This window comes from Parambassis ranga, chromosome 2 (assembly GCF_900634625.1).
Source record: "Parambassis ranga chromosome 2, fParRan2.1, whole genome shotgun sequence".
Lineage (NCBI taxonomy): Eukaryota > Metazoa > Chordata > Actinopteri > Ambassidae > Parambassis > Parambassis ranga.
In genome coordinates this window covers 41,668,563-41,692,840 of record NC_041023.1, presented here as the reverse complement: position 1 = coordinate 41,692,840, position 24,278 = coordinate 41,668,563, and the positions used below count along the sequence as shown (strand labels likewise).

The window sequence follows — 24,278 nt, the reverse complement described above, 5'->3', positions numbered from 1 at the left end:
GAGAAAACAGGACATTCATAGTATTTCTGATTGAAACCATCTTAGTAGTCGCTATGGCGCTAGCTTGGGCTGGTAGCCACATGTGACTTTGCTAAGCAAATTATGCATTGCTGAACTCCTGTGTCCCTGTTTCTTCAACAGCTGAACCTGGATTGTTGAGAGCCGTGTGATCTGCGTTTACGCCGGTGTATGTGTGTATATGATGTTTGAGTGACATCTGGTGAGTGAGAACATTGATACTACTTTTAAGTGGAGGTAAATTGTGCATTTGCTAATGATAATATGGAGTAAGGAGGCGTTCAGTTCATGTGTTGTGCTTAAAAATATTGTTCATATTATGATGTTAAAATACATTTTCCTCTCTGTTTTTTGAGAGTGAGTGGTTTAAAAAAAAAGAAAATGGGAGATGAGTAGGTCTAGTATGGAACAGTAATGGTCCAGCCAAATTGTCTCATGTTAATGTTGATATTTATAATCAGTTAAGTTGATAATGAGAATATTTATAATGATCATTGAGAGACCATGTTTTACATGGTACATGGTTGTGTATACATGTGTTTATATGTCCTTATCTATATGTAAAGACATATTTTGCTATGAGAATATTATTGTAACCCTATTTTGGCCTATACAGGCCGGGTCTCTTTTCTTTATGTGGAAAAGTAAAGGTAACACGATTAAAATATAGAAATATATATTGTTCCCTCATGATGACACTGGTGTTCAGGCCTGGGTGTCCTCACAGAGCTTACTTCTTATTGAGTTCATCGATGAGCAGCTGCTCGTGCGTCTGGAGGATGTGGTAGAATTTATCTTTGGCTTCTGTTCCAGCTTGCAGGAACGTGTAGAGCTCCCTGACCTTGTCCTGGTTGGTGGGCTGAGCTCTGATCCGATCATATGCTTCCTGCTGGATGACTGAGCCCAAGAGCTGGTCCAGGATGGGGTCGATGTTGCTGATTCTCTGGATCAGGTCGGCTCTGTGTTTATCCACAAAGTGCATGTCTGAGAGGAGAGCAGAGAAAGATGATCACCTCTGTGGTGCGTTCAGGAACCCCTGCCCTCTGTCCTGTGAGGACTGATGGGCTTCAGGGTGTATAGAAAGCTGAGTGCCTGACATTTCCCAGTTTGGGATCAATCAAAGAATAAAGATCATCAATCTATCAGCTGGTTTATGGTGTGTTCAAGAGGAACTGGTGCTGACCTTTGGACTCTGCCCTCTTTGTGAGGTCAGAGAGGTCAAAGGTCAGGTCAGTAAAAACCCAAATACTCGCACTGAGGTGTGAAGACAATCATAACAGAGAGTGTGGTGTACAGAGAGAAGACTGTACTCACTGTCAGCGGGCTTTGACATCAGTCCAGCTGTGTCTCCAACTGAAACAGAGGAGGAGACACCGTCAGTGACAGACTCACTGGACCTTCAAAGTTTGAGCTAGCTGCAAGTGAAGTAGCTGCTAAACAACTGTAGAACCTGCAGAGTTATAGAGTTGTCTGAAGAGGTTTCACTGCTCCTCCAAGCAGCTTCATGTAGTTCTAACATGCCTCTCGTTTCAGATGTCTTGTCTTCACTTGTGTGTCTCCTCCTCTGCTGATCACCTGCTGGCCCTAATGTGTCTCACCTGTGTCCTGTTTTCTCCCTGCTTCTCCTGTTTTTCTTGTCTTTCAAATATAGTATCACAATAAATAATCTACAGAAATACATTTGAAAATAAATATTTATATATTTATTCTCATAATGAAGGCACAAGTCCATATTTTAGGAACTAATTAACATGTGTACTAATTTAATGTTTACTAATTTAATTTAAATTCGTGAATAAAGATTACAAGCACTTTCTGAGTGCAAAACATGACAAGCTTTTTTCTTTTTTCACATTTATTTCAGTGTAGAAATGTGAACTGTTTAGTAGGTGTCAGTTGTGTCAGTGTAATAAATGTCAGAGTATATTGAAATGACTTAACACATTCTTGTTAGCTTCGCATAATTTAGTTATTTTGATTGAGCACAACAAAGTTATGTGGAAATTGTTGACATAACTATATTAAGTAAATTTGACAACTTCATCAAAGGGGAACTGTGCATGTCACACAGCCAAGTGCTGCCACCTAGTGTCAGGTGTAGGTATCAGGTCGGTGATCGTTCAATTTACTCAACAATGTTGTGTTGAATTTACTTAGTTGGTTTGTGTTGCTTCAACAAGTTTACATTTTAAGTTACACTTACTAAATTGGTTTAGGTTTTAAAACCAAACACAAAAATGTTCATTAAATTGCACATATTTACATTTATTTGATCCAACAACTCACTGAGATCACTTTCACTTTCATTCTACCTGGGACTGTTGTTTGACAGTCCCAGGTAGAATACAAAACTGCAATTTTCACACTTTTATATGCCTGGGTCCAGTAGACCCAAACATCCTGTATATAATATAAATGTGTTTGTGTGTGTGTGTGTGTTTGTGTGTGGGTCAATTAAAATGTGTTCAGATATATGTTCATCACAGTAAATGAGCCAAGGCCAGTGTGTCTCAGTTTAAAATAATAATTGGTTGTATCATTTTTCTGTTGATGAAAAATACAAAGGGTCCCACAGACAGTCACAGTCAGTTTGACCTTTGACCTCATGATCCTCATGTGCTCTAACATGCACTGTGAGCTGTTAGTCTTATACAGACAGGTGTGTATCTTTCCTAATCAAGTCCAATCAGCATCATCAAACACAGCTGGACTCAAATGAAGGTGTGGAACCATCTGAATCATATTTCACTTTTTGTTTTTTAATACATCTGCAGAAATGTCAACAATTTTGTGTTTTCCTGTCAACATGGGGTGCTGTGTGTACAAAAAATTATAACTTAAATGATTTTAGCAAATAGCTGCAGTTGTTTATGTGAGCAGATGCTGTGACTTAATGACTGGAATGTTTAATAATTTATTTCATTTCATCCCAAAAGGACTGGATGAGGACTGACCTCATGTTTTTAAAGACTAAAAAGACTAAAATGAAATGACTAAAATGACTAAAAACACACCTGGGACCTGCTAGCAGGTCACAGTCAGTCCATATTCACTCCAATGACATCACATCCAGACGTTTGATGGACAAAAGCCTTTTTCTTGTTGCATATGTGGGTTAGAACGATAAGGATCCAGTAAGTGTGCAATGACACTGTGACTGAATACAAGATACAAATGTCCATTAAAGACAGGACTTCTGATGGACTGATAAAACACTGACTCATGCACAATAAAATGAGGAAAGACTGAGTCAAACTTACACTTCCTCACATCAGGTTTTAACGTCTGCTCTCCACCATGGCCCACCCTGCAGGAAGAAACATATTCTGACTGTGTTATATCAAAGGCTGTCATGTGTGTAGCTACGTTGGTTGGCAGCATCAAAACACATGTTAGACAGTGAGTGCAAGACAAGAGATGGCAGCCAAAAAGAACGTCTATATAAGGAGCTATTCTGTAATGAAACCTGTAAGTCATGTAAAGTGAAGTTCACAAATGAAATTAGTTCTTCATAATAATAATTAATGCGTGACATCTAACAGGCTAATCGCCTGCACAATAGTCCTAACAGTCCTCTTAAGGTCTCCAGAGTAGCAGCATGTTTAACTTGGTTTGAAACTCTATGCCAGAGGTAACTACTGCCTTGTGCTGGATATTATTATTATTATTGGTTGTTATTATCTGGAGGTCAGTATGTCTGCCTGAGTGTTTTTTCCTATGGTGTTGGTTTTACAGTCCTCAATCTATTAGTGTTGTTGCTGATGTATGAGACCTGTTTCATTTGCAATATGGCTGACGTAAACTGGAATTAGTCATTGATAAGCCACACTGTCTCTGACTGCTTGTTTCACTCTATATGCAAACACAACCCTTGCTCACATATGTCATAGGTAGAAGAGTTTTCTGACACAATGCATATATATACATATACAGAAACTGTATGAAGTGTATAAGGAAAACTGAGGTTAAAACGATGGACATTTAATGATGGAGAAAGATGAAGATAAAGGCTCAGGGATTTCTCAGACACACACTGAAAGAGATGTTCTCACCTGTGGACAGTTCCATCACTTCCTGAAGGTCCTGAAGGAACATTTTTACGCCTGATCTTCACCAAAACCATGTTCATGACGTTAATAGAGTTCTCAGTGTAGGTCTGCAACATCTGGTCCACTGTTTGCGTCCGGGTTGCTTTTTCAAGTTTATACTTTGGGATCGATGGGAAGTCTTCCGGAGGTCTCTTCTGGTACATGTACCACTTAAACTTTTCAAACTCCTCTTCTCCTAAATCCTCCAAAGTCTGCAGAAGCACCTCTGAAGGATGTGCCATCTTGAGAGGTCTTCAGAGGTCTGTCTGTCCTCTCCTGGTTCTGCTGTGACCACAGGGTTCCAACAGGTCTTCTGTAGGATTTTCAGACATCAGAGTACAATTAACTAGAGTTTGGTGATGTATGTTACTTAGTGCGCACAGATGCTAAAGTGTTAAATTTGTGCACCAACAGTCACATGTGTACCTGCGCTGGTCTTGTGCACAGTAGAGATCTACTGATAAAGTTTTTCTTGGAGAAACGTTTTTAAAAATCTTTGAACTCATCTGCCCTTGCTTCTTTTCTTCTTGCTCTAGTTCTTACCAGCTCTACTTTTCTGTCCATGTCAGTTGAGATACATTATTTTCACTGCACTCAAGATTTGAACCACTGGACATTTGGATTTTAACTTTTTAACAATGCAACAGACCTGCTGCAGCTTAGTCTATTCTTCAGCCTGGTGGAGACATGTCTGGAGCAAATCACTGACGCAAGCATGATAAAAGACTTCATGAGACTCTCCCGATCACACCTGGTGGTAAGAAGCTAAATCTCTATCCACAAAAAGCAGTGTTAATTATGATCCTCCTGCCGCTGATAAGCTAAACCTGGATGACACTGTGTCCTTTCCAAAACCTATGAAAGTGGGACCTGAACAGACTGAAGTCACCTGACACACACTTGGTGCCAAGACAAAAACACACAGAAAGAGACAAAGACAGCCTACATGACTACAACCAGGAACTGAAAAATGCAAGACAATCCTTTTTTCAGAGATTATTGTTAGAAACAGTAACAATGCTCGCACATTGTTCTCCATTATAGACAGACTGACAAACCCAGGAGTATCAGTCCCACCTGAACTGCTGTCCAAAAAGTCCCTCCCTTGATAATCTGCCTACAACCTTTTCTTGTTGTTGTTGTTTTTAACTAAGCAGCTTCAGATGTGTTGCAAATGGTAAACTATTCTCTTCAGTCAGGGCAGTTTCCTCAAGCCCTGAAAACTGCAGTAATTAAACTTTGTCTAAAACAATCCAACCTGGATGCTTCAGCTATAAATAACTACAGGCCAATATCTAACCTTCTTTTTCTGGGAAAAGTCAATGAAAACATTTTCTAACAAATCCATGCATTTTGGTGTGGAACAATCATTTGATTGAATATCAGTCTGGATTTGGAGCACACCACAGCACTGAGACTGCACTTATTAAAGTCTTGAATGGCATACATCTGAAAATGATGCATCCAAAGTCTCTCACTTAGTATTACTGGACCTTAGTGCTGCAAAAAGAGAACAAAGGTAAAAACTTTCACTTCACATTACCCCCAAAAGAACCGGATCAGGACTGACCTCACATGTAACACCTTCATGTCACACCCAGGTTCTTACTGTATGTACAGACTGAAGGAGATATTTGACATCACATATGTTTGTGGTGGATAAACAACACTCTGTGAAGTGTTTGGGGTGGTTAATAGACTGTCCAAAATGCTGTAAAGGAAGTTAGATAAGTGGACATGAATGGGTTAACAGTAGATAGAACAGATATGAGTGCAGTGTCATCCAGCTGTCAGACCAGTTCTGACACTCCCTGCATTCCTCACTGATCATGTGACCTGAGAGTTGTGTTCTACAGTCTGCTGTGATTCTAACAGAAAAACACAAGTAACAACATGTTCTGAAACAACTGTTCATCTGCTATAAAAGTAATCAAAGATCAAAGAGAAAGCAGCCAATCAGCAGCAGAAACATCTGTACTGTACCATCAGTCAGTGATGCAGCACAGTGTGATCAGACATGTAGAGATTTCTCTGGAAGGATTCTCACCTGCTGGATCAGTTCAGATGGACTTACAGACACTTTCCAGCTTCATGTGTGGAGAAGAAGCTGCTCCTGGTCCCTCCTCAGTCCTGCTGTCTGACACAATTACCTTTGTTCTCTTTTTGCAGCACTAAGGTCCAGTAATACTGAGAGACTTTGGATGCATCATTTTCAGATGTATGCCTGAGGAGGCCATCACTTCCTCACAGCCTCACAGCCTGAACACGTCAGTGACGTTAAAACTGGTCCAACAAGTGTCTGAAAGACAATTCCTGATTCACTTCTACTGTGTGTCCACTAGATGGAGCTCAGCAATCAATGAACTACAGATCAGCACAGGATGGAGCAGAGCAGAAGCAACATGGATCACACATCTTACACAGTGTAGCAGGGATGATGGCTATTTGTAGTCCAACCAGGAAGTTAGCTTCTCATGTGTTTCCTGCACAAACAGCCAATGAGATGTCTCCATTGTCTTTTTGATGACTGCAGGAAATAAAGAAAAGTTGATGATACTTACAGGTTTTGTTCAGCAGGATCATCTTCATGAATGAACAGCACTTTATGATGTTTGAAGCCTAAATATGATCAGCAGAAGTAAAAAGCTAATGCTACACTAAAAAGCAGCTACAGCACGGTCACACGACTACAACATCAGCACCACAGGTTTACTGCTCTGACCTCTTCTACAGTACAAACACCTTGAAGACCTTGAATGTCCCAGCATGCTTTGTTGTCCCATTATTTTCTACTGAGCATGCTCATTGCTGCATTTAAAAACTCCAATCACTGATGCCCTGGCTGCCCTGCTCAGCTCACATGCAGCATGAGAAACAGCTGTTAATAATTAGTCTGATTGCTGCCAGCAGGAATCACACCAGGTCCCCAAGACAAGTCCCAAGACTGATGTGTCAAAGTCCTGGGCAGGGCTTCTGGGATCTCAGCTCCGCTTGACACCGGTAACAGGAAGAAACCCTGAGCAGGACCCTGCTCATAAGGTGGACCATCCTGCTCTTGGTTGGCCTAGTATACATATGCATATGCTCACATATACAGTAAGCTAGACCGAAAGAGTTGTGGTGAATGTCAGCATTTAACCACAAGAGGGCAGCAAAGCCATTTATTTAGAGTCAGGAAATGAGGGCAAGATACACAAAGACACACATGAACTTCATTACATGCAGCAGTCTCTTTCTCTGTCTATGTTTTTTGAATGTTTTAATTCAGTCTTCAAGATAAACACAAACTACAACTAATCTTTGAAGTTTCCCCAGCAGCTTCAATTTTCAGGACATTTGTCTCTAATGATGGACAAAATTCACCCAGTGGGGTCTTAACAGGAGGTCATGGGGCTCCCCTATGGTTGTGGCACAACATTTAATGTGTAAATGTTGTCTGTTATTATAATATAGGCACTGATAATACACATATGTTCTAATGATGAAACATGTATGTTTCCTGTACAAAGAACAAGCAACATTGTATTTGTTGTGCACACATGGCCAGGCCACATGTCAGTGCTCATGGACCACTGTTTCTTTGTTTGGTGGATGACAGTCAAGTCCAGCTGACAACATATTAATGTGGCACAGCCTGCTTTTCTGCCTACAGTCCATGTGGTAACTATGTTAGCAATGTTCATGTTCTTTGGAACACAGCCGCTTTGAAGTGACAGGTTACAGATGTGTGTTAAGGCTGTTGTCATGTTATTAATCCCTTTTTGACTAATATATACATATCAATAGCAGGACAGTCTGTGGAGAAGTTCTTTTTATTTGTTGACAGTATCGATCACTTCTTGCTCACTAACTGCAGACAGAAAGACTGAGTTACTATTGATGGTTCTGATATTTAGCTCTGTTACATGATCAGGGATTTTGGATTCTAGGTCTGGACCAACATGAACAAACAAGTCATTGAAACTATGAACTGTCTCATTCATATTGCAACATGCAGCCTTTGAATCCACGAAATAATCTGGATAGGTCATCTTCCTGGATCCACCAGTAATTTCTTTTTATATGATTTCTACTTTCATACAGGTCAATATTAAAAATCCCCACGGATCTATATGGGTCTATTCATAATTCCAGAGAACAGTTTCTCCATCCACTCCTTAAAAACATCCACACTTACACATATATTCAACGTACCAATGGCATGATATTTATTGATCTGTTCTTATGGATTGCTATGTTTTCTAGATGATCTATCCACAACAGAAACACTCCCTGTATGTGGAGTCCTGCATCTACATGTTTCATTCACTTGGCAGATCTGATTTTGGGGACTGGCATCCTGAATAAGTAAAGTTCTTTACAATAAATTCACATTCACTTTTTTATTATCACTTCACACATGGCACAGTATGTATGGCAGTGAGTTAAAGGTGGAATATGTAGTAGAATTAATACCAAATATTGACACTAGGTGGCAGCACTTGAGCTACTTGTTTCCTCCTCTCCTGCTTTTTGTTTCCACTCATTTACTGTACAACATGATCATGTGACTGGTGTGCTGCTTTCTTCTCATTGTTAAATGATGATTATACAGCTCCTGTCTCCAGTCAGAGTGAAGGACATCAGCAACATTTACTCTCATTTTCTATTGACTTCAATCATTTCTTTCTTTGACCACAGTCATTCATACATGTCTTTACTTCCTGTGTTGCTCTGATTATGACATCATTCTCCACTTGTCTTAAACAGGCCTGTTAGGTCTGCTTGTGACATCACTCTTCTCTTGGCCTGTTAAAGAGAGCTGTTGGTCTTGTTATGACATCACAGATCAGTTGCTGTGTTAAAGAGAGCTGCTTGGTTGGGTTGTGACATCACTGTTTACTGACTGTGTCACTGCTTGTTGGCCTTGTGATGACATCACTGTTCAGGCAGGTGAGGTGTGCTTAGTGAGGTGAGGTGTCCTTAGTGACAAGCAGGTGAGGTGGTGAGGTGTCCTTAGTGAGGTGTCCTTAGTGACAAGCAGGTATCTACATTGTACCTCTGGTTCATACTCTCACCTTCACAGACAAATGTAGTACCTGACAGTGACCACTTGAGGGCAGTGATGCTATATCTACTGTTTATGAACAAGAGGATTATTAGTGTAGAGAGAGACGGAGGAACAGCTGCAGATATCAGTGTGATCTCAGTGGTTATTAGGACAGAAAGCAGCCAATCAGACGGCTCTGTGGGTTTCTGTGGGTTTCACTGTGACGGTTACAGAATCATCCAGGAAGTCCTCGACCTGCCTCATTTCCTTTAGTACAAAGACAAAAAAGAGCATCATGTGATCACTGATGGACTCTGGGGACAGTGATGGATGATGTGATGGAGGACGAGCAGTCAGCCGATCATCAGCAGAGAGAGTCCACAGCAGTACAGCAGACTCTTCACTATCAGCACAGTGTAGAGCAGCAGGAGCAGCTTCACCCTGCACTGAGACTGGAAGGACACTGACACACAGACACACAGACAGACAGGTCATTCTCTGACTGTGCTGGGATGTGAACATCTTCATCCTGAATGGGTCTTACAGTCAGTGAGCTGCACAGCTGGCAGGTCTGCAGGTTCTCTCTCTGGAGGACAGGGAGCTGCAGCTGGAAGCTCTGAAACAGAAGAGTCACATATTTACAAAGGTCCTCTGCTCTCTGCTCAACATCCCATGAACATGTTCATTACCTTGCTCTGTTTGGGCCTTCACTCTGACCCCCTCATGGTTCACAAAACAGCTGTACTTATAGCTGCTGCTCTCCTGCTGCTGGACAAACAAGATGGCGGTGCTGTATCCCGTCTCTCTGAGCTCCAGCTGCTCTCCCTCAGCAGGATGCAGCTCCTCCAGTGGGCCGTACACCTGCTGTCGTTTCCAGGAGAAGCGGACGAGAGGGGGAAACATGTCTGAGGCCAGACACAGCAGGGAGCTGCTCCCCTCAGGACGGCCTGTGGGTGCTGCTGGGTACACGCTCACCACGGGCAACACAACAAGCTGCTCTGAGGCTACACAACACAGACAAACAATCATCAGTCTGTCAGTGCAGCAGCTCCATCATGCTGTGAGGGGGATAGGGAATTCAAATCATTCCTGAACTTGTCCTGTGCTACTGGGTCATGGGGGGCTGGAGTCTATAGTATTTGTCAATGAGTGAGATCTCTTTGTCTTGAGAGACCTCGATAGGTGGCCAGTCTATCACTATAGTCAGTACAGTCTACCACAATAAGCAACCTGATACTTATGTCCAATTTAAAAGTGGAACATTAAAATTGGAATATTCAAAAAAATCTTTATTTAAACTTGAAGTAGACTTCAAATATTGACGTAGATGACAAATATTTTACATTTGTTTGATTTTATATTGTACATTATTACATTTTCTAAAATGTCTAATCTATTAAATGGACATACTGAATAACTACTACATTTAATATACATGTTATGATGATCATATATTGTATACTAAAATGATTATATATATTGCCATATGTATTTTTATATATAGTAAAATTTTGATAAATATAAAACCTGTGTTAACATGTAAAAGATATTAATGTTTATCTTAAATGTGTCATCTTTTATCTTTTATGTGTACAAATTATTTCCTCTTATTGTAGCACCACATCGTTTCTTTATTGTATATATTAATTTATTACTGATTAAAAATACTGAAATGATGAAACACTAAATAATTCTGCAGAAACAATAACTCAGATTAAACTTTGAGTTTTTTCTGTCCGTGTGCTGTGTGATAAATCCTATACAAAGTATAAAAATAATAAAAATGTGATTCAGTAGAAACAGTTCATGAAGAAAGTGACTTTAAACAGCTTCAACATTTCCAACAGTAAAAATAAATGTTAGTTCTTACCTGTTACTATCAGTTTAGTTCCAGGACCAAAGATCCACACCCACACAGTGAAACAGGCTCATATAAAAACCTGCTGAGTGAAGGATCCAATCAGGAGACAGAATTCTGTCAGAATTCCATGTTGCAGGAATGTCTGTGTAAAAAAGAGACACTGCAAATCTCCAAGTTTGTAAAAAGCATCACAGCGTCCTCATCATCAGCTTTTTCCTGCTGATTCTAAACTTCCTCTGTTAACATGTGAAGCTCCGACTGGAAGACTCCCAGTCAGCGTCCCCTCTGGTCACATGGACTCATTCCTTCCTTTGTTGGGATCAAACATGGATTTGTGCAGCTTTCGACGCTTCAGAGCTCTTTGAGTGTGTTTGAGTCTGAGATGGAGGTGAAACATGAAGCTGATGTGGTTTTCTGTTCTCTGCTGGTTTTTGTTCAGGCTGCTCGCATAATCTCTCACTGTGGGAACTTCCATCATCCCACCAACAGGAGCAGTAGTAGGTGGCTGAATGATCCTCTTTAACTGTCTTGATCTCCAGCTCCCAGCCCTTCTGTGTTTGTACAGCTGAGAAATCATCTTTCTGAGGATGATTGTAACTTTTATCGATGTCACCATTTCTCTTATCAATATCAAGAATCAGTCTGAATGTGTCCTTGTCTTTCTTCTGGTACCACCATACAAATGCACTGCCACACTGTTGAAGCCCTCCACAGCTGAAGGACACATGTCCACAACTCTCCTGGTCAGTGAGGCATCGTCCTGAATCAGATCTGCTGCCATGGAAACCAGCGCTGCAGATACAGGTGGAGGTCAGTGTTTGTTACAGGTGCAGCTCGTCGGCGCCTGATTGGCTGGAAACACTCACCTGAACACAGACAGCAAAGAGCAGCAGCCGGCAGGAGAAGCGTGTTTTCTCTGGTGAACTCACAGAGAAGTGACGCTCTGATGCAGCTGAGGCCAAATGAGGACGCGCTGCTCAAAACTCCCATCAGCCCCTGCTGCCCTATTCATATATATTTATACACATTCATATGTTTTTAAAGCATGCTTTGTGGATGGGAAAGGAGGTAGAGCTGAGTCTGTCTGAGCATGTGGCTTCACCTAGTGGACAAAAGTGCAAACCACTGTCCCAGCCACAGAAGTCAGAGGCTCATGCAGATCATGGGGCATGTTTTGATACAAAGTCAGGCAGAAGATTTAAAGGTAAGCATCTAAGGATCATATGGAGAGGCTCCTTCCAAGCCAACTGTCAGCAGTTGTCGGCCTATAGGCTCCTTGTTTCTGAGTCTCTTCTGCCACCTGCTGGTCATATAGAATAACAGCATCAGTTCTTTATTTTAATTGTCACAATTTAGTGCATTTATTTGTTAAATGTTTAAATCTTTTTTAATTTTTTAAAACGTTTTTAAAATCTCTTTTAAATCTTTAATCTTTAAATCTTTCCTCTGAGAATCAGCCAAATGAGGGAAAATACTGTTTAAGTTTAGACATGTCAGTTTTTTTCAGTTGCCCATGAACAACCGCACCGCGCGGGAATTTCCTCATCAACCTCAGACCCCGGCTGTTCATTACAACCATCAGCTTTAGACGACGGCGCAGAGGGAGCAGCCCCACTAGCAGTTTCAGCACTGGACAGCGCCACCGGTCTACAGCGCGGGTTGTTGGTTTCAGCACCGGACAGCGACAGAACAGGCCTCAGTGACAGGAGCCAGCAGCCGCTGTAAGTCTGGTTTCAACATATTAATGTGGCGCAGCCTGCTTTTCTGCCTATGGTCCGGTGTGGCAACTAACTTGGGAAATGTTTACGTTTATACTGTAAACTTTCCTTTAGTACTGAATGTGTTGGAGGAGATTGTGAAGCCTGTGAAACAGCATCAACTTGTGGCAGAAATAAGACTTGCAGAAATCCTGAAGGAAGCTCTGTGGTTCCAGTGTTTGTCTGCAGCTTCATCATTTGTGAAGACAAACTCAGAGCCGCAACCGTTTTATATGCCAGCTTTTTAATAAAGTAATAATAAGTAATACAATATCATAAAGCCACAAGTTTGAAGCGACATGATATGATGTAGACAGAGTATTGATTTTAAATAAGTTCAGTCAAAGCGCACTCAAAGCGCAGTCTGCACTGCTGACGTTTATTAACAATGGACTTTAATTCTAGCTCATCCATGGCTGCCAAGAAAGACAGAGTGCTGGTTTCTTTCTACAAATATTATTTCTCTTATATTGTTTCATATTCATATTCAATATATGCTATATTTCTTTCTTGATTTTATTAGACCATTTCATATATTGCAAATTCCTTTTACATTCTTGTTTTTCATTTAATATGTAAGGGATTTCAGTGTAGGACCCAAAAGCAGGACATGAGAGGCTGGCGTTTTACGGTGAGTTTAATATTTACAAGCGAGTACAAAAAATAGTTTGTGGAGATGAGGTGGCGATGCGCAGGCAACTGGCTGGAGGAGCACAATGAGTCCGAAGGTTCGTACCTGAAACAGAGCGGAGAGCACCGTGAGTCTTCACAAAAATCTCTTTGCCAAAAATACAACTGATCATAGAAATTCCTTTCAAGAACAGCGGCAACGGTGTACCACAAAAGGAGACAATCCAGCGTCAAAGGTAAGTCGCGCTCCAGCTTTAAAGGAGGACCGACAGGAAGTGAGGTGTCATAGATCCGCCTCCAGCCTAGCTCCACTGCGCTCCCACCATGGGGACCGAGCGCCCCCTACAGGAAAGAGAAAAGACCAACAACCCCAAAACACAGAACACCAACACCCTCAATACACAACAGTTCCTTATATTATATAATTATAATTTCTTACTGGGTGTCAGTACATCTGGTCTGATCTGTCTGTGCAGTATAACATCTGTAATATCTGTTATATGCCAGGTTGAGCAAATAATAAAATGCAGTCTGCCAGCAGCCTGTTTTTTTCCCTCTCAATCACATCCTGACAGATATCAGATGAAATCGTTTTAAAGAGAATAGTTTAACAAGAGGAAGCCAATTTATTACACTTGTTACATCAAAACTAGTTTTTTTTATTCTTTGTAGACATAAACAAATTTTAACATGACAGATCTCAGTCACAGCTGTCAATTCACATTCAATAGTATTCATAAAGAAACAATATACCTAACAGTGTGGAAAACTGTAAGTAAATGCAAATATACACCTTCAGCTTTAGTCCATAAAAGCAGAATATGTGTATTTATTTGATCATTTTTTAAACAGTTGGTTCACCTGTTTGACAAACATATGGTGTGTATGTTGTCATGTGATGAATAACATGGAAACTGTCACTGAGAGGTTTTTCACCTGTGTGGGTTCTCATGTGAACAGTTAAATTACTAACATTACATTTCCCATATGTTTTGTAAGAATATGGTTTCTCACCTGTTTGAATGCTCTGATGTCTACATGTTTACATTTCCACTGACATGAAAAGGATTTTCCACAAGGCGTACATTTTAGAGATTTTTTCCCTGGAGAATTGTGAGAAGCAGCCACGTCGGTTAGTCCAGGGGATGAGGGGAACCCAGGCCTGAGGAAGAGACAGCAAACGAAAACAGTGACTGGATATATGGCAGTGAGTTAAAGGTGGAATATGTAGTCAGAGTTAATACCAAATATTGACACTAGGTGGCAGCACTTCAGCCTCCACCCACTGCTGCACTACCAGCACCACTCTCAGTGCTTTTTGTTTCCATTTACTGTACAACATGATTCAATTCAATGTTATTTATATGAAAAACTACGTGTAGTATTTCTATGTGTTTAGCTGACATGTTGTTCAGGTTCCATTGGACACATATACTAGAGCTGCAGCAGGATTGACTAATGACTGTGAACAATCAGCCGGTGATGAGACACAAACAGCAGCAGCACTCTGTGACCCATGTCACAGAGGGAGATTTTTTTAATCATAAATAGGCTTAAAATGCTCAATATGAATTAAAATGTAGCAACACCATTATCGACGACATAGTGAAGCCACTTGTATAAAACCACAAAAACGGGAGCACATGGCTACTTAATGTAGAGAAGATTGAAGCAAGGCGTCTGGACTTGTAGGTCCTGGTCGTGGTCCTTTTAGCCCTGGGAGCTGAGGAGGATGATGATGATTGGGCAGCAGATGGACGGATCGACAGCTGATTGGTGAGGGAGGTGCCATCTATTAAACACCTGAATATGTGGGAGGTCACTAGAGGGATTGCAGTGCAGTGAAAGAGAGAGAGTGCGAGGATGGTGAAGAGGGAGAGGGAAGCTGATAGAGATGATGCGTGTCTTCATGACTGAACTTACGCTAAGAGCTACATTTCTTAAAAATTGTATGTAACACTCTATTAGACTGTATTGAGATATGTTACTTAATCAGCAATAATTTGTCACAAATCTGACCATAAAATGTTATAACATACTCCACAGACAGAACAGAAGTGATAACAGCCAGGAAGAAATTACATTACAACACACAATTAATTGAAAACAAGAATGTTGCAGATTTTTGCAGAGCTTACCAAACCTCTCCATTGGAGTTGCTTCTACTTTGAGCTAGCCATACATCAGAAGAGATGTCAGGTGTCTTTTTGCACAAGGGATTATGGTCTCTCATGGATCCATTCTGGGGGCACCCCACTTGAATGTCTCCAACCAAGTTCTTCCATGCAGTAATGTGGGAGCCGTCTGGCCGTGCTGATTTATTGGGTGCTGTGTTTGGCTTTTTTTTGCTCCCATCTAATGGGGTCCAGGGGCCCAATAAGCCTTGGCATAACAAAGCTACTGTGAATTTTACAGGAATAAACTGGCAGCAGCTGACAAGTAACTTCCTGTAAGCATATCACAGTAATAAAGTGAAGACAAATGACATTTAGAAACGACAGTATTACTGTGTTGGATTTATTCAACTGTAAAGTGGTCACAAGCTCTTTGAATGAAATCAATATTCATATTATAATATCATGTAACTTCAAACTTGTGGCTTTATTAAATAGTCTCACTTATTACTATATCGCAAAGTTACACATATACATAAACATATAAAATGGCGGCTGCTCAGAGTTTGTCTTCAAATTCTGATCATATTTTGAGTAAAACAAATTTTGTGTAAAACATAACGTTTCATCCTGTAATGTTTGCTTCAGTCTGCACTGATCTTGCCTGCAGCTTTATAACTATGTTTTGACTTGGTTTGACTATTGCGCAAACAAAAATGAAACCCTGACAAAATGATAAAGCCTGGTGATATGGTTTTGCTGTTGCTTTGGTGTCAGTTCTGTAGGCTAGTTACACTGGCCCTTACGTGGTCCTAGAAAAAGTAAATGACAGTGATTACATAGTTGCCACACCGGACCATAGGTGGAAAAGCAGGCTGTGCCACATTAATATGTTGAAACCAGACTTACAGCGGCTGCTGGCTTCACAGTCTCCTGTCACTGAGGCCTGTTCTGTCGCTGTCCGGTGCTGAAATCATTGACCCGCGCTGTAGACCAGCGGTGCTGTCCAGTGCTGAAACTGCTAGTGGGGCGGCTCCCTCTGCTGTTGTGTAATGCTGATGGTTGTGATGAACAGCTGAGGTCTGAGGTTGCAACAATTCACAGGTTTTTTACCCACAGGGAAATGTCACAATGCTGTAATTCACGGCGGATCTAATTTTGCTGATGCTGAATTTGAACTGTGCTTAAACAGGCTAGGCAACACTAAAAAAAACACAAATAAACCTGTGGATCAAATTATTAGAGTTCACACTGTATTATGACGATGTAACACATAGAGCGCTGATGATCAGTTCAGCCAATGCTTGTAAAGCAGTGCGTAGCTCTAAAACAAACACTCTCTCCTTCATCCTCTCTGTCCTGTCTCCCTCTTCTTCTCCTCCTCTACCCGGCCATCTATCAGCAGGAAGGTTCTTCCTTATGAGCCGGGTCCTGTTCAAGGTTTCTTCCTGTTAAAAGGGAGTTTTTCCTGACACTGTGGCTCTTAAGGGGGTTCAGGCTCTGGCGCTTTGAGACAATTTCTGATTGTAAAATGCGCTATACATAAATAAAACTGAATTGACCGAGGTGTCATCCACATATCTAAACCAGTGGGTGGGGGTGGTTCCAGGAAAGGAACTCAGGGCTCTTCTCTCCACTTCTTCCATGTAGAGGTTGGCCACAAAAGGAGACACAGGTGATCCCATCGCACAGCCGTGCTTCTGTCTGTAAAAGTTCCCATTGTACTGGAAATAAGTGGTGGTCAGAGGTCCATAAAATAAGGTCATCAGCACAGAAACACTCAAAGTTCCTCAGAGTGCACAGCGACAGTTTGCATGTTGATGTGACACGTTTGTCCACTGTCTGTGGAAACGTTTACATGATACATGTTTCCACAGAAACGTTCAATGACAACTTTGAAATAACGGACACATCTTTCCACCAACTTTGAATTGAACTGAGAAAAAAATACGCTGTGAAACAGAGCATCCACATCAACAGACCTATTATGTCTGAACACTGACATCATTACAGAGCTGAACAGAGTCTGTCTATGAGGATATTATACTAATTATATATATTTTATATTTTGCAAAGATGATCTTAGAAAACATGACATTTGTTTCCTTCAGTGAGCTGTGTTTGTTTCAGTGTTCAGGTTTGTGGCCTCTGGGAGCTCAGTGCTGTCCTCAGCTTCTGTGAGGAAACATGCAGGAAACATATTGATAACATGTAAATGAATGGAGAGCTTCAGTCTGACATTAAAGTGTTATTTCAGAGTGTCAGAATATCTGTCATGTGTAGACTCAGCTTTAAAGATTTATTAATTTTGTTAAAGTTATGACATCAAATTAAAACATAGCTCACCTTTCTTCTTTTTATGAAACATGTATCCACCTGCAGTTGCCATGACGACAAGAGTAAAAACAACAACAACAACAACAACTGCAGCAATGACAGGGATGGTCAGGTTATCAGGCTTCACTAATGAGAAGAGAAGAACAAAAGGTTAAGAAGAGTTCTATTATAATTTAAACTAAGTGAAAGACACACAAATATTAAATCAACCTACCTCTGTTGGTTCTGATCAGGGTTCCATCCAGCTCAGTGATGATCCTGTCCACAGCACCAACAAGCTGAAACACACAGTTGTACCTCCTCCACTCTTCAGCTGATGAAACATTCAGATCAACAGTCATCTGGAAGGTTCCATCATGGTTGGGGAGGATCTCTCCGTGCTCCACACCTTCATGAATCTCCTCTCCATCTTTGCTCCAGAACATCAGGGCTCTGTCAGGGTAGAAACCTGTAGCGTGGCAGCTGACTGCAGAGGAGGGAGTCTTCTGGAGGAGAGACACTGAGGGAAGATCTGGAGGGAGGAGATCAGGCAGAGATAATGGAGGTAGAGAGAGAGAAAAGAAACAAGAAGACATCACTAACTTTTATATGCACAATGCATTTATATAAATATAAATGCATTGTGTCAATGCAAGTTTTAAAACCTGTAGAGTCCATAACAACCTGCAGAGGACTGATTCACTGAGTTTATCTGGTTTCTGGACTCACACAGATCTAAACATCAACTTGACTAGTTGTTGGAGGAAAGTAACCACAAAGTAATAATTCTATTTTACTGTTGGAGAAATAACACAAAGAACCTGTTCTCATCACAGAGCTTCTCCCATATTCCAGAAACCTCTGCAGCAAGTATGGGAAACGATGATTGATGAGGTCCTTATAATACTCTATTATGGTGGTGTTTCTGTCCCATATCTGTTTAACGATGCTGGCTTGAGGACTCAGAGCGATCCATTTGAGGGTCTTCAGATCTAATCTAAGGAAGTCTTCTCCATTATAACCACAATGTACAAATCCAGAAAACTGTCCTGTTGTTTCATCCAGTTCACAGCCAGGTATACACTGTAAGATGGCACCTGAGAGAGAAAGGGGGGAGTGGTTCAATCTGTAAAAACTAACAATCTGAGTCACTTAGATTTCATTTTAAACATGTAGTGAAACATGATACTGTACCTTCAGTTTGGAGGGTTCGTGTCAAATTATAAATTACATGTTTGAAGAAAAAAGGTATAATCACGAAGCACTCCTGACGGCCTGCCTGTAATACCTCAGGATCCTCATTATATAATTTAACCACCCAGTCCTGTTTTGGTTTAAATATCCTGTTGGTGCTGTCACATTGGTTCACCTCCACATCATCAACCTTTCCAACAAACATGAACTCTGGCACATTCTGGATTCCAGAGGATGCAGTTCTGTAACACTTAAATGAGTGTTTCACTGCAGGAGAAACGGATGATGTCAGTGAATAAATAAATACAAATATGATCATTAATATGATGCATTCAGTGTTCTCATGAACTTGTGGAGCAGAAATAAAGATGATAAAGAATGTGTTCTTACCTGCTGATGAAATGTGACAGAAGAGAAACAACAAGAAGAACAAACACATCTGATTCTTCATGGTTAAACAGATGTCTGACAGAAGAAGCAGCTGGTGGAGCTCCTTTAGAAGAGACTGGCAGAATCTGAAAGGAACACAGCTGATGTGTGTGAACCTGCTGAACAGATAAACATCTAAAGAAATATTCATGAACCTACATGAGCTTTTAAAGACTTATTGTTCCAGCATGGTGCAGACAAGATCATAGCAACAATCAAGAAATAATGTGTGTGATTATTTTTATTTACTTGACAGAGATGTTTGTCATTAATCACAAAACTGTGAGATTTTGTCTGTATGTAAAAACTCAGGGATTCTGCTTTTGCAGTTTTACTTACATATTCTGATTAAAGATCAGATGTTGGTTCTTTTTTCTGTTTCCTCATATCACTGTAACACAACACATACATTTTGTGTCCAGCTTCATTAGAGGAGACTGAATCTGAAAGTAAAAGTTCATGTGTGAACCTGTTAGACAGATCAGAGCTTATAGAGACAGAGAACATCTTCATGTGTGAAACGTTTGTTTATAATTCATCACAAAAACATGAGTTTGAAGTCTGTGTGTAAAAACAGAAGCAACATGAACACACAGGGTTTGTGCTACAGTCTGAGAGGAGCAGCAGTCCAAGTGAAAACTGAAACTGATGGTCCAACATGTTTGTGTCAAGTCATGCTGTTCTGTTACAGAACCAACACCCACTGAGTCACTGTGAAAGTGAAAGTGTTAATGATTTATTTCTGACATCCATTAAATAAAGTCACTGAAGCTGTTAATCTCAGGAGGATTACATCATCTGATAGAAATGTTCCTTTGTCCATATTTCACAACACATTTTCTAACTCTCACAAACTCGCCTCTTTCTCTCAGGCTGGTCAGAGTTACAGTCAGCATGTGAGTGAACAAGTGAAAACATCAACGCAACATGCTCCATCCATCATAAATGTGAGCGCTAAGTGCGTTTTTTCCCTTAAAACAGCTCCGTTAGACGGCGCCCTGCTGTGAGGAGCTGCAGGCTGAACCGACAGACTGACAACAAACGTTATGACCAGTGTGTGTGTGTGTGTGTGTGTGTGTGTGTGTGTGTGTGTGTGTGTGTGTGTGTGTTTTAAACCTACCTACGGATGAGACGTGACAGACGCGCAGCAGTGAAAGTAACGGTACCATCTCTTTGTGTTCTTGTTGTGTTCAGAGGGCTGGGCTGCTTCTAGCAGGACAGGAGCTGTGTTCCAATTCAGGGTCTGCATCCGTCGGAGGACGCAGCCTACGCGGTCTAAAGTGGGCGCGTCCTCCTGAGGATCCTCAACCGTTGGTAAATGCGACGGTCAGACCTTCAAAGCACTTCCTGATTGTGGCTCGACGTCATAAATTTTGCCCCGGGAAAAACGAAAGCAGCAACAGCGACACAACACGGACTACACAACAAACTTCAGGCTGGGAGAGCGCAGTGGGGAGGTGACGGTAAGCTGCTATTTAATATTATTGATCATAATTAATATACCAGTTACTGAGCAAACGCTAGCCATATAACCAGTAGATAGACAAATATGATTAAATGTAATTTATATTTTATTCAATTCTAAGACTTGATACAGGGTCTGTTTGTAATTTTAATACTTTAAATAAATAGCTAAATGTGTACGAACCCTGCAAATAACCCTGAAACCACTGCTTTAATGTGTCATTAAGCATCAGGTCTGTCACTACACCAGAGAATTACTGCTGGGTGGAGGAGAGTGGGGCTCCCTGGCAGGACCAGCTGTCTGTCCTGGAGGAGGTGTACTGACCATCATCACCTCTGGAGGGTGAGGATACATATTTTATAGCTTTTCACATTTTAAGCTGTTTTGGAAGCCGCTCTGTTAAAGTAACTATTATTATTTTTGCCCTTTTTAAAAACATCTTTAGTAACATGGCAGCCGCCGATCGTCAGCTCTGCAAACCCTGATGGACGATGTGGTGGACAGAGGAGACAGACACCCCCCTCCCCCAGATGATGTCCCACTCACAGCCAGAGGACTCCAAGGTCTTCACCGTGGCATCATCCAGTCCAGCAGCACCAAGGACTCCTGCTCAGCCAAACATTTACATATATGTTCTTAGTATTTTCTGATGATCTTTTATAAATAATAGATTGTACATTTTCATAATGCCCACATTGCTTTATTCATGTTTTGCCATAAAACATATATTGGGCTATAATGGCACAAAGTATAACTGCTAACAATGTAGTTCGTTTAGCTGGCAGGGATTGGCTCGTTTCATTTGCGACAGCAGTGACGTCATTGACGACGACACAAAATGAGGTGATTCTGCTGATCTTTTATAAATAATAAACTGTACATTTTCATAATGCCCACTGGTAAATAGTTAGAAATGTTCAAACTGTGTCTTTGTAAATATTGTACATAACAGAACAATAAATGATTTACTGTTGTCACTGAGAAGTTGTTCAAAAGTTTACTTCAATTATAAATAGGTAATGAAACACATAATGTAACAAGGTTAGAAGAGTTTAAGAACACAGAGACAAGAACAATTTGAATTGGAACACAGCTGTAGTGTCCATCCCATGGTCTTTTAGCAATATGTCCCATCATGCATTGTGCCACCTGTCTTATAAATACAATGATCATTTAAAGACTGTAGCATGACCGGCTGAGTTTGCTTTATTCATGTTTTGCCATAAAACGTATATTGGGCTATAACGGCACAAAGTATAACTGCTAACAATGTAGTTCGTTTAGCTGGCAGGGATTGGCTCGTTTCATTTGCGACAGCAGTGACGTCATTGAAGACGACACAAAATGAGGTAGAGTCCAACAACAAAGTCGAAATGTCTGAAAATGCTATCACAATGAGTTCACTACATGGTGCTATTGAACTCCCCATATGAGTGATTTCGAACACAGACACAGACACTGACTACACAAGGGCAGGGGAGACAACGAGACACAGGTGACACACATCAGGGCGGGGCGGGTAATCAGCGAGAGGAGGGGGAAAGACCAGACACCCGAAACAAGAGGAGAGTTAGGAATACCAAAATAAATCAGGAACTGAACTGATCTTACTGTAATGCAGACAGTACAAACAGCTGATCAAACAGGAAACAATTATCTTAACACATTCATTGGACAGATTTTGATCAAAGCTTAAACAGTTAAACACTTTGCAGATCATGTTAAGTCACATGTGGAGAAACTTGTGAAGAGGCTGAGGCTAACATTGGGCTTTTCTTTTAATGCCAGTCTGTGTCAGTGTTGTGTGAAGAGCATGCAGATCTAAGTTTCTCAAAGGTTTAACACTTTGTTCTTTCAACACAAAAAAAATAACTGAAAACATCCACTGGGGAGAAAAACTTGATCTTGACTAGTGCTCTGGAGGACTGCAGCGTGGACTGAAGGTCACCAGGACTGAGTGGCTCCTGAGAAATAAAGAGAAGTTAAAATGAGTTCAGAGGGATTCAGAAGAGTTCAGGTGAGCAGCGATCTGTGACTGCAGAGAGTTATTGAAGAACGGACAGAGAGTGGAGGAGAGCGAGGTCCTTAAGAGCAGGCAGGAGAGGAGCAGATTGAATACAGGTGAGTCCACTCAGCTCGGTGCTCTGCCCAGCAGCCACAGCAGCCTCATCAGGGCACCTGGAGAAACCAGAGAGGGAGAGAGTCACTGTTCATAACAGCCCATCGGAGGCGACACAGCGTCTCACCGCAGTTGGTTTATGGATTTATTTGCTCATGTTTGGACTGTTTTTCTGTGTAGCTGTGTTTTGTTCTTCCTCTTTGACCAGGACTCCCTTGAAAAAGAGGCTGTAAATCTCAATGGGATTTTTCCAGGTTAAATAAACATAAAGACATAACAAGCCACACAGAGCCTGCTCTGACTCTGACCTAACACTGACATCTGCAGGATTTCAAACATCATTGCAGGCAACCTGGATAAGGAATGTGGAGAGAGAATGAACTAGGTCCATTCATTCTGACATGTGGACACCAAGTGAATGAACATAACTAGCTGATAATAAAGAGCTGACTGAATGGAACTAGAAAAGGGCATTTCCTGAAGAAAATGCAAGTTTGATTGCTGCAGCTGAAGCATTGCTTTGAATGCTGATGTGAAGGATTGGTCTGAATTGCTGGAGAATCAGAGCAATTCAGAGCTTTGTATGCCTCTGTGTGTCAGCCTGTCACCATGGTAACAGCAGAGGAGACCTCAAAAACCACTCGGAAATTACTCGGAATTCGAAAATTCTGAATATAAGTTTGATAGAGCAGCATCTAATGAGCGTTTTAAGACTCCCATGTTGCCTAGCAACGGCAATCAAACTAACAAGTAGGAGGATGTGAGCAAGACTATACCAACACATGAGCTCAGTAACATGGAAGAAAGTCATTTACTTATTTTTCATTTCAAAAACATGCACATTGTCATAAAAGTGTCATATACAGTCATATACAGAAGGCTTCTTTAGGTCAGGATGCTGTCACAGTGCAATGTTTCCTCTCTGCGTTGTCATGTATCCGTCCAACCCTTCATGTATCAGTCCGTCTGTCTGAAGCAGTTTGACTACAAAGGACATTCAGGAGCTCAGTAAACACTAAAATGGTTTTTGTGCCTGCAGTGGATCTGTTTCCATCTGAAACAACACCTGTTCACAGCAGCTGCTATTATCCCAAGCTGTGTCGCTATGACAACAAATCTGCAGCTCTTTTAAATGAAAAACAGATAAAATAAGGTCATCAGCACAGAAACACTCAAAGTTCCTCAGAGTGCACAGCGACAGTTTGCATGTTGATGTGACACGTTTGTCCACTGTCTGTGGAAACGTTTACATGATACA

General features: G+C 41.1%; 1 protein-coding gene, 1 long non-coding RNA gene and 1 pseudogene across 7 annotated transcripts; all 3 read right to left on the bottom strand.

Moving 5' to 3' along the window:
- Positions 1-9,459: 9,459 nt before the first annotated feature.
- Positions 9,460-12,307, bottom strand: LOC114444828 (immunoglobulin lambda-1 light chain-like; annotated as a pseudogene).
- Positions 12,308-15,870: 3,563 nt separating this feature from the next.
- Positions 15,871-16,931, bottom strand: LOC114432403 (uncharacterized). Its single transcript, XR_003670272.1, has 2 exons — positions 16,407-16,931; positions 15,871-16,309 (listed from the first exon to the last, which is right to left on the bottom strand). It is a non-coding gene; the product is annotated as an uncharacterized LOC114432403 (long non-coding RNA).
- A 189-nt stretch (positions 16,932-17,120) lies between these two features.
- On the bottom strand, positions 17,121-20,774 carry LOC114432344 (major histocompatibility complex class I-related gene protein-like). Of its 6 annotated transcripts, none has more exons than XM_028400300.1 (8): positions 20,557-20,774; positions 19,776-19,879; positions 19,398-19,522; positions 19,008-19,274; positions 18,635-18,910; positions 18,049-18,345; positions 17,844-17,960; positions 17,121-17,672 (listed from the first exon to the last, which is right to left on the bottom strand). In XM_028400300.1, the coding sequence occupies exons 3-8, from the start codon at positions 19,456-19,458 to the stop codon at positions 17,605-17,607; spliced, it is 1,086 nt and encodes a 361-aa protein (XP_028256101.1). In that variant the 5' UTR covers positions 19,459-19,522; positions 19,776-19,879; positions 20,557-20,774; the 3' UTR covers positions 17,121-17,604. The 6 variants fall into 6 exon arrangements, with proteins under 6 accessions (XP_028256101.1, XP_028256103.1, XP_028256107.1 ...); XM_028400302.1 differs by having other exon boundaries at positions 19,776-19,827; XM_028400306.1 differs by lacking the exon at positions 19,008-19,274.
- Between the last annotated feature and the right edge of the window lie 3,504 nt (positions 20,775-24,278).

Coding starts and splice junctions, on each gene's coding strand:
- LOC114432344 (XM_028400300.1), bottom strand. CDS start 19,458: ATGAAGAATCAGATGTGTTTGTTCTTCTTGTTGTTTCTCTTCTGTCAC. Junction 18,911..19,007: donor ACGAACCCTCCAAACTGAAG/GTACAGTATCAT, acceptor TTTCTCTCTCAG/GTGCCATCTTACAGTGTATA. Junction 17,673..17,843: donor GTTTCATAAAAAGAAGAAAG/GTGAGCTATGTT, acceptor GTTTCCTCACAG/AAGCTGAGGACAGCACTGAG.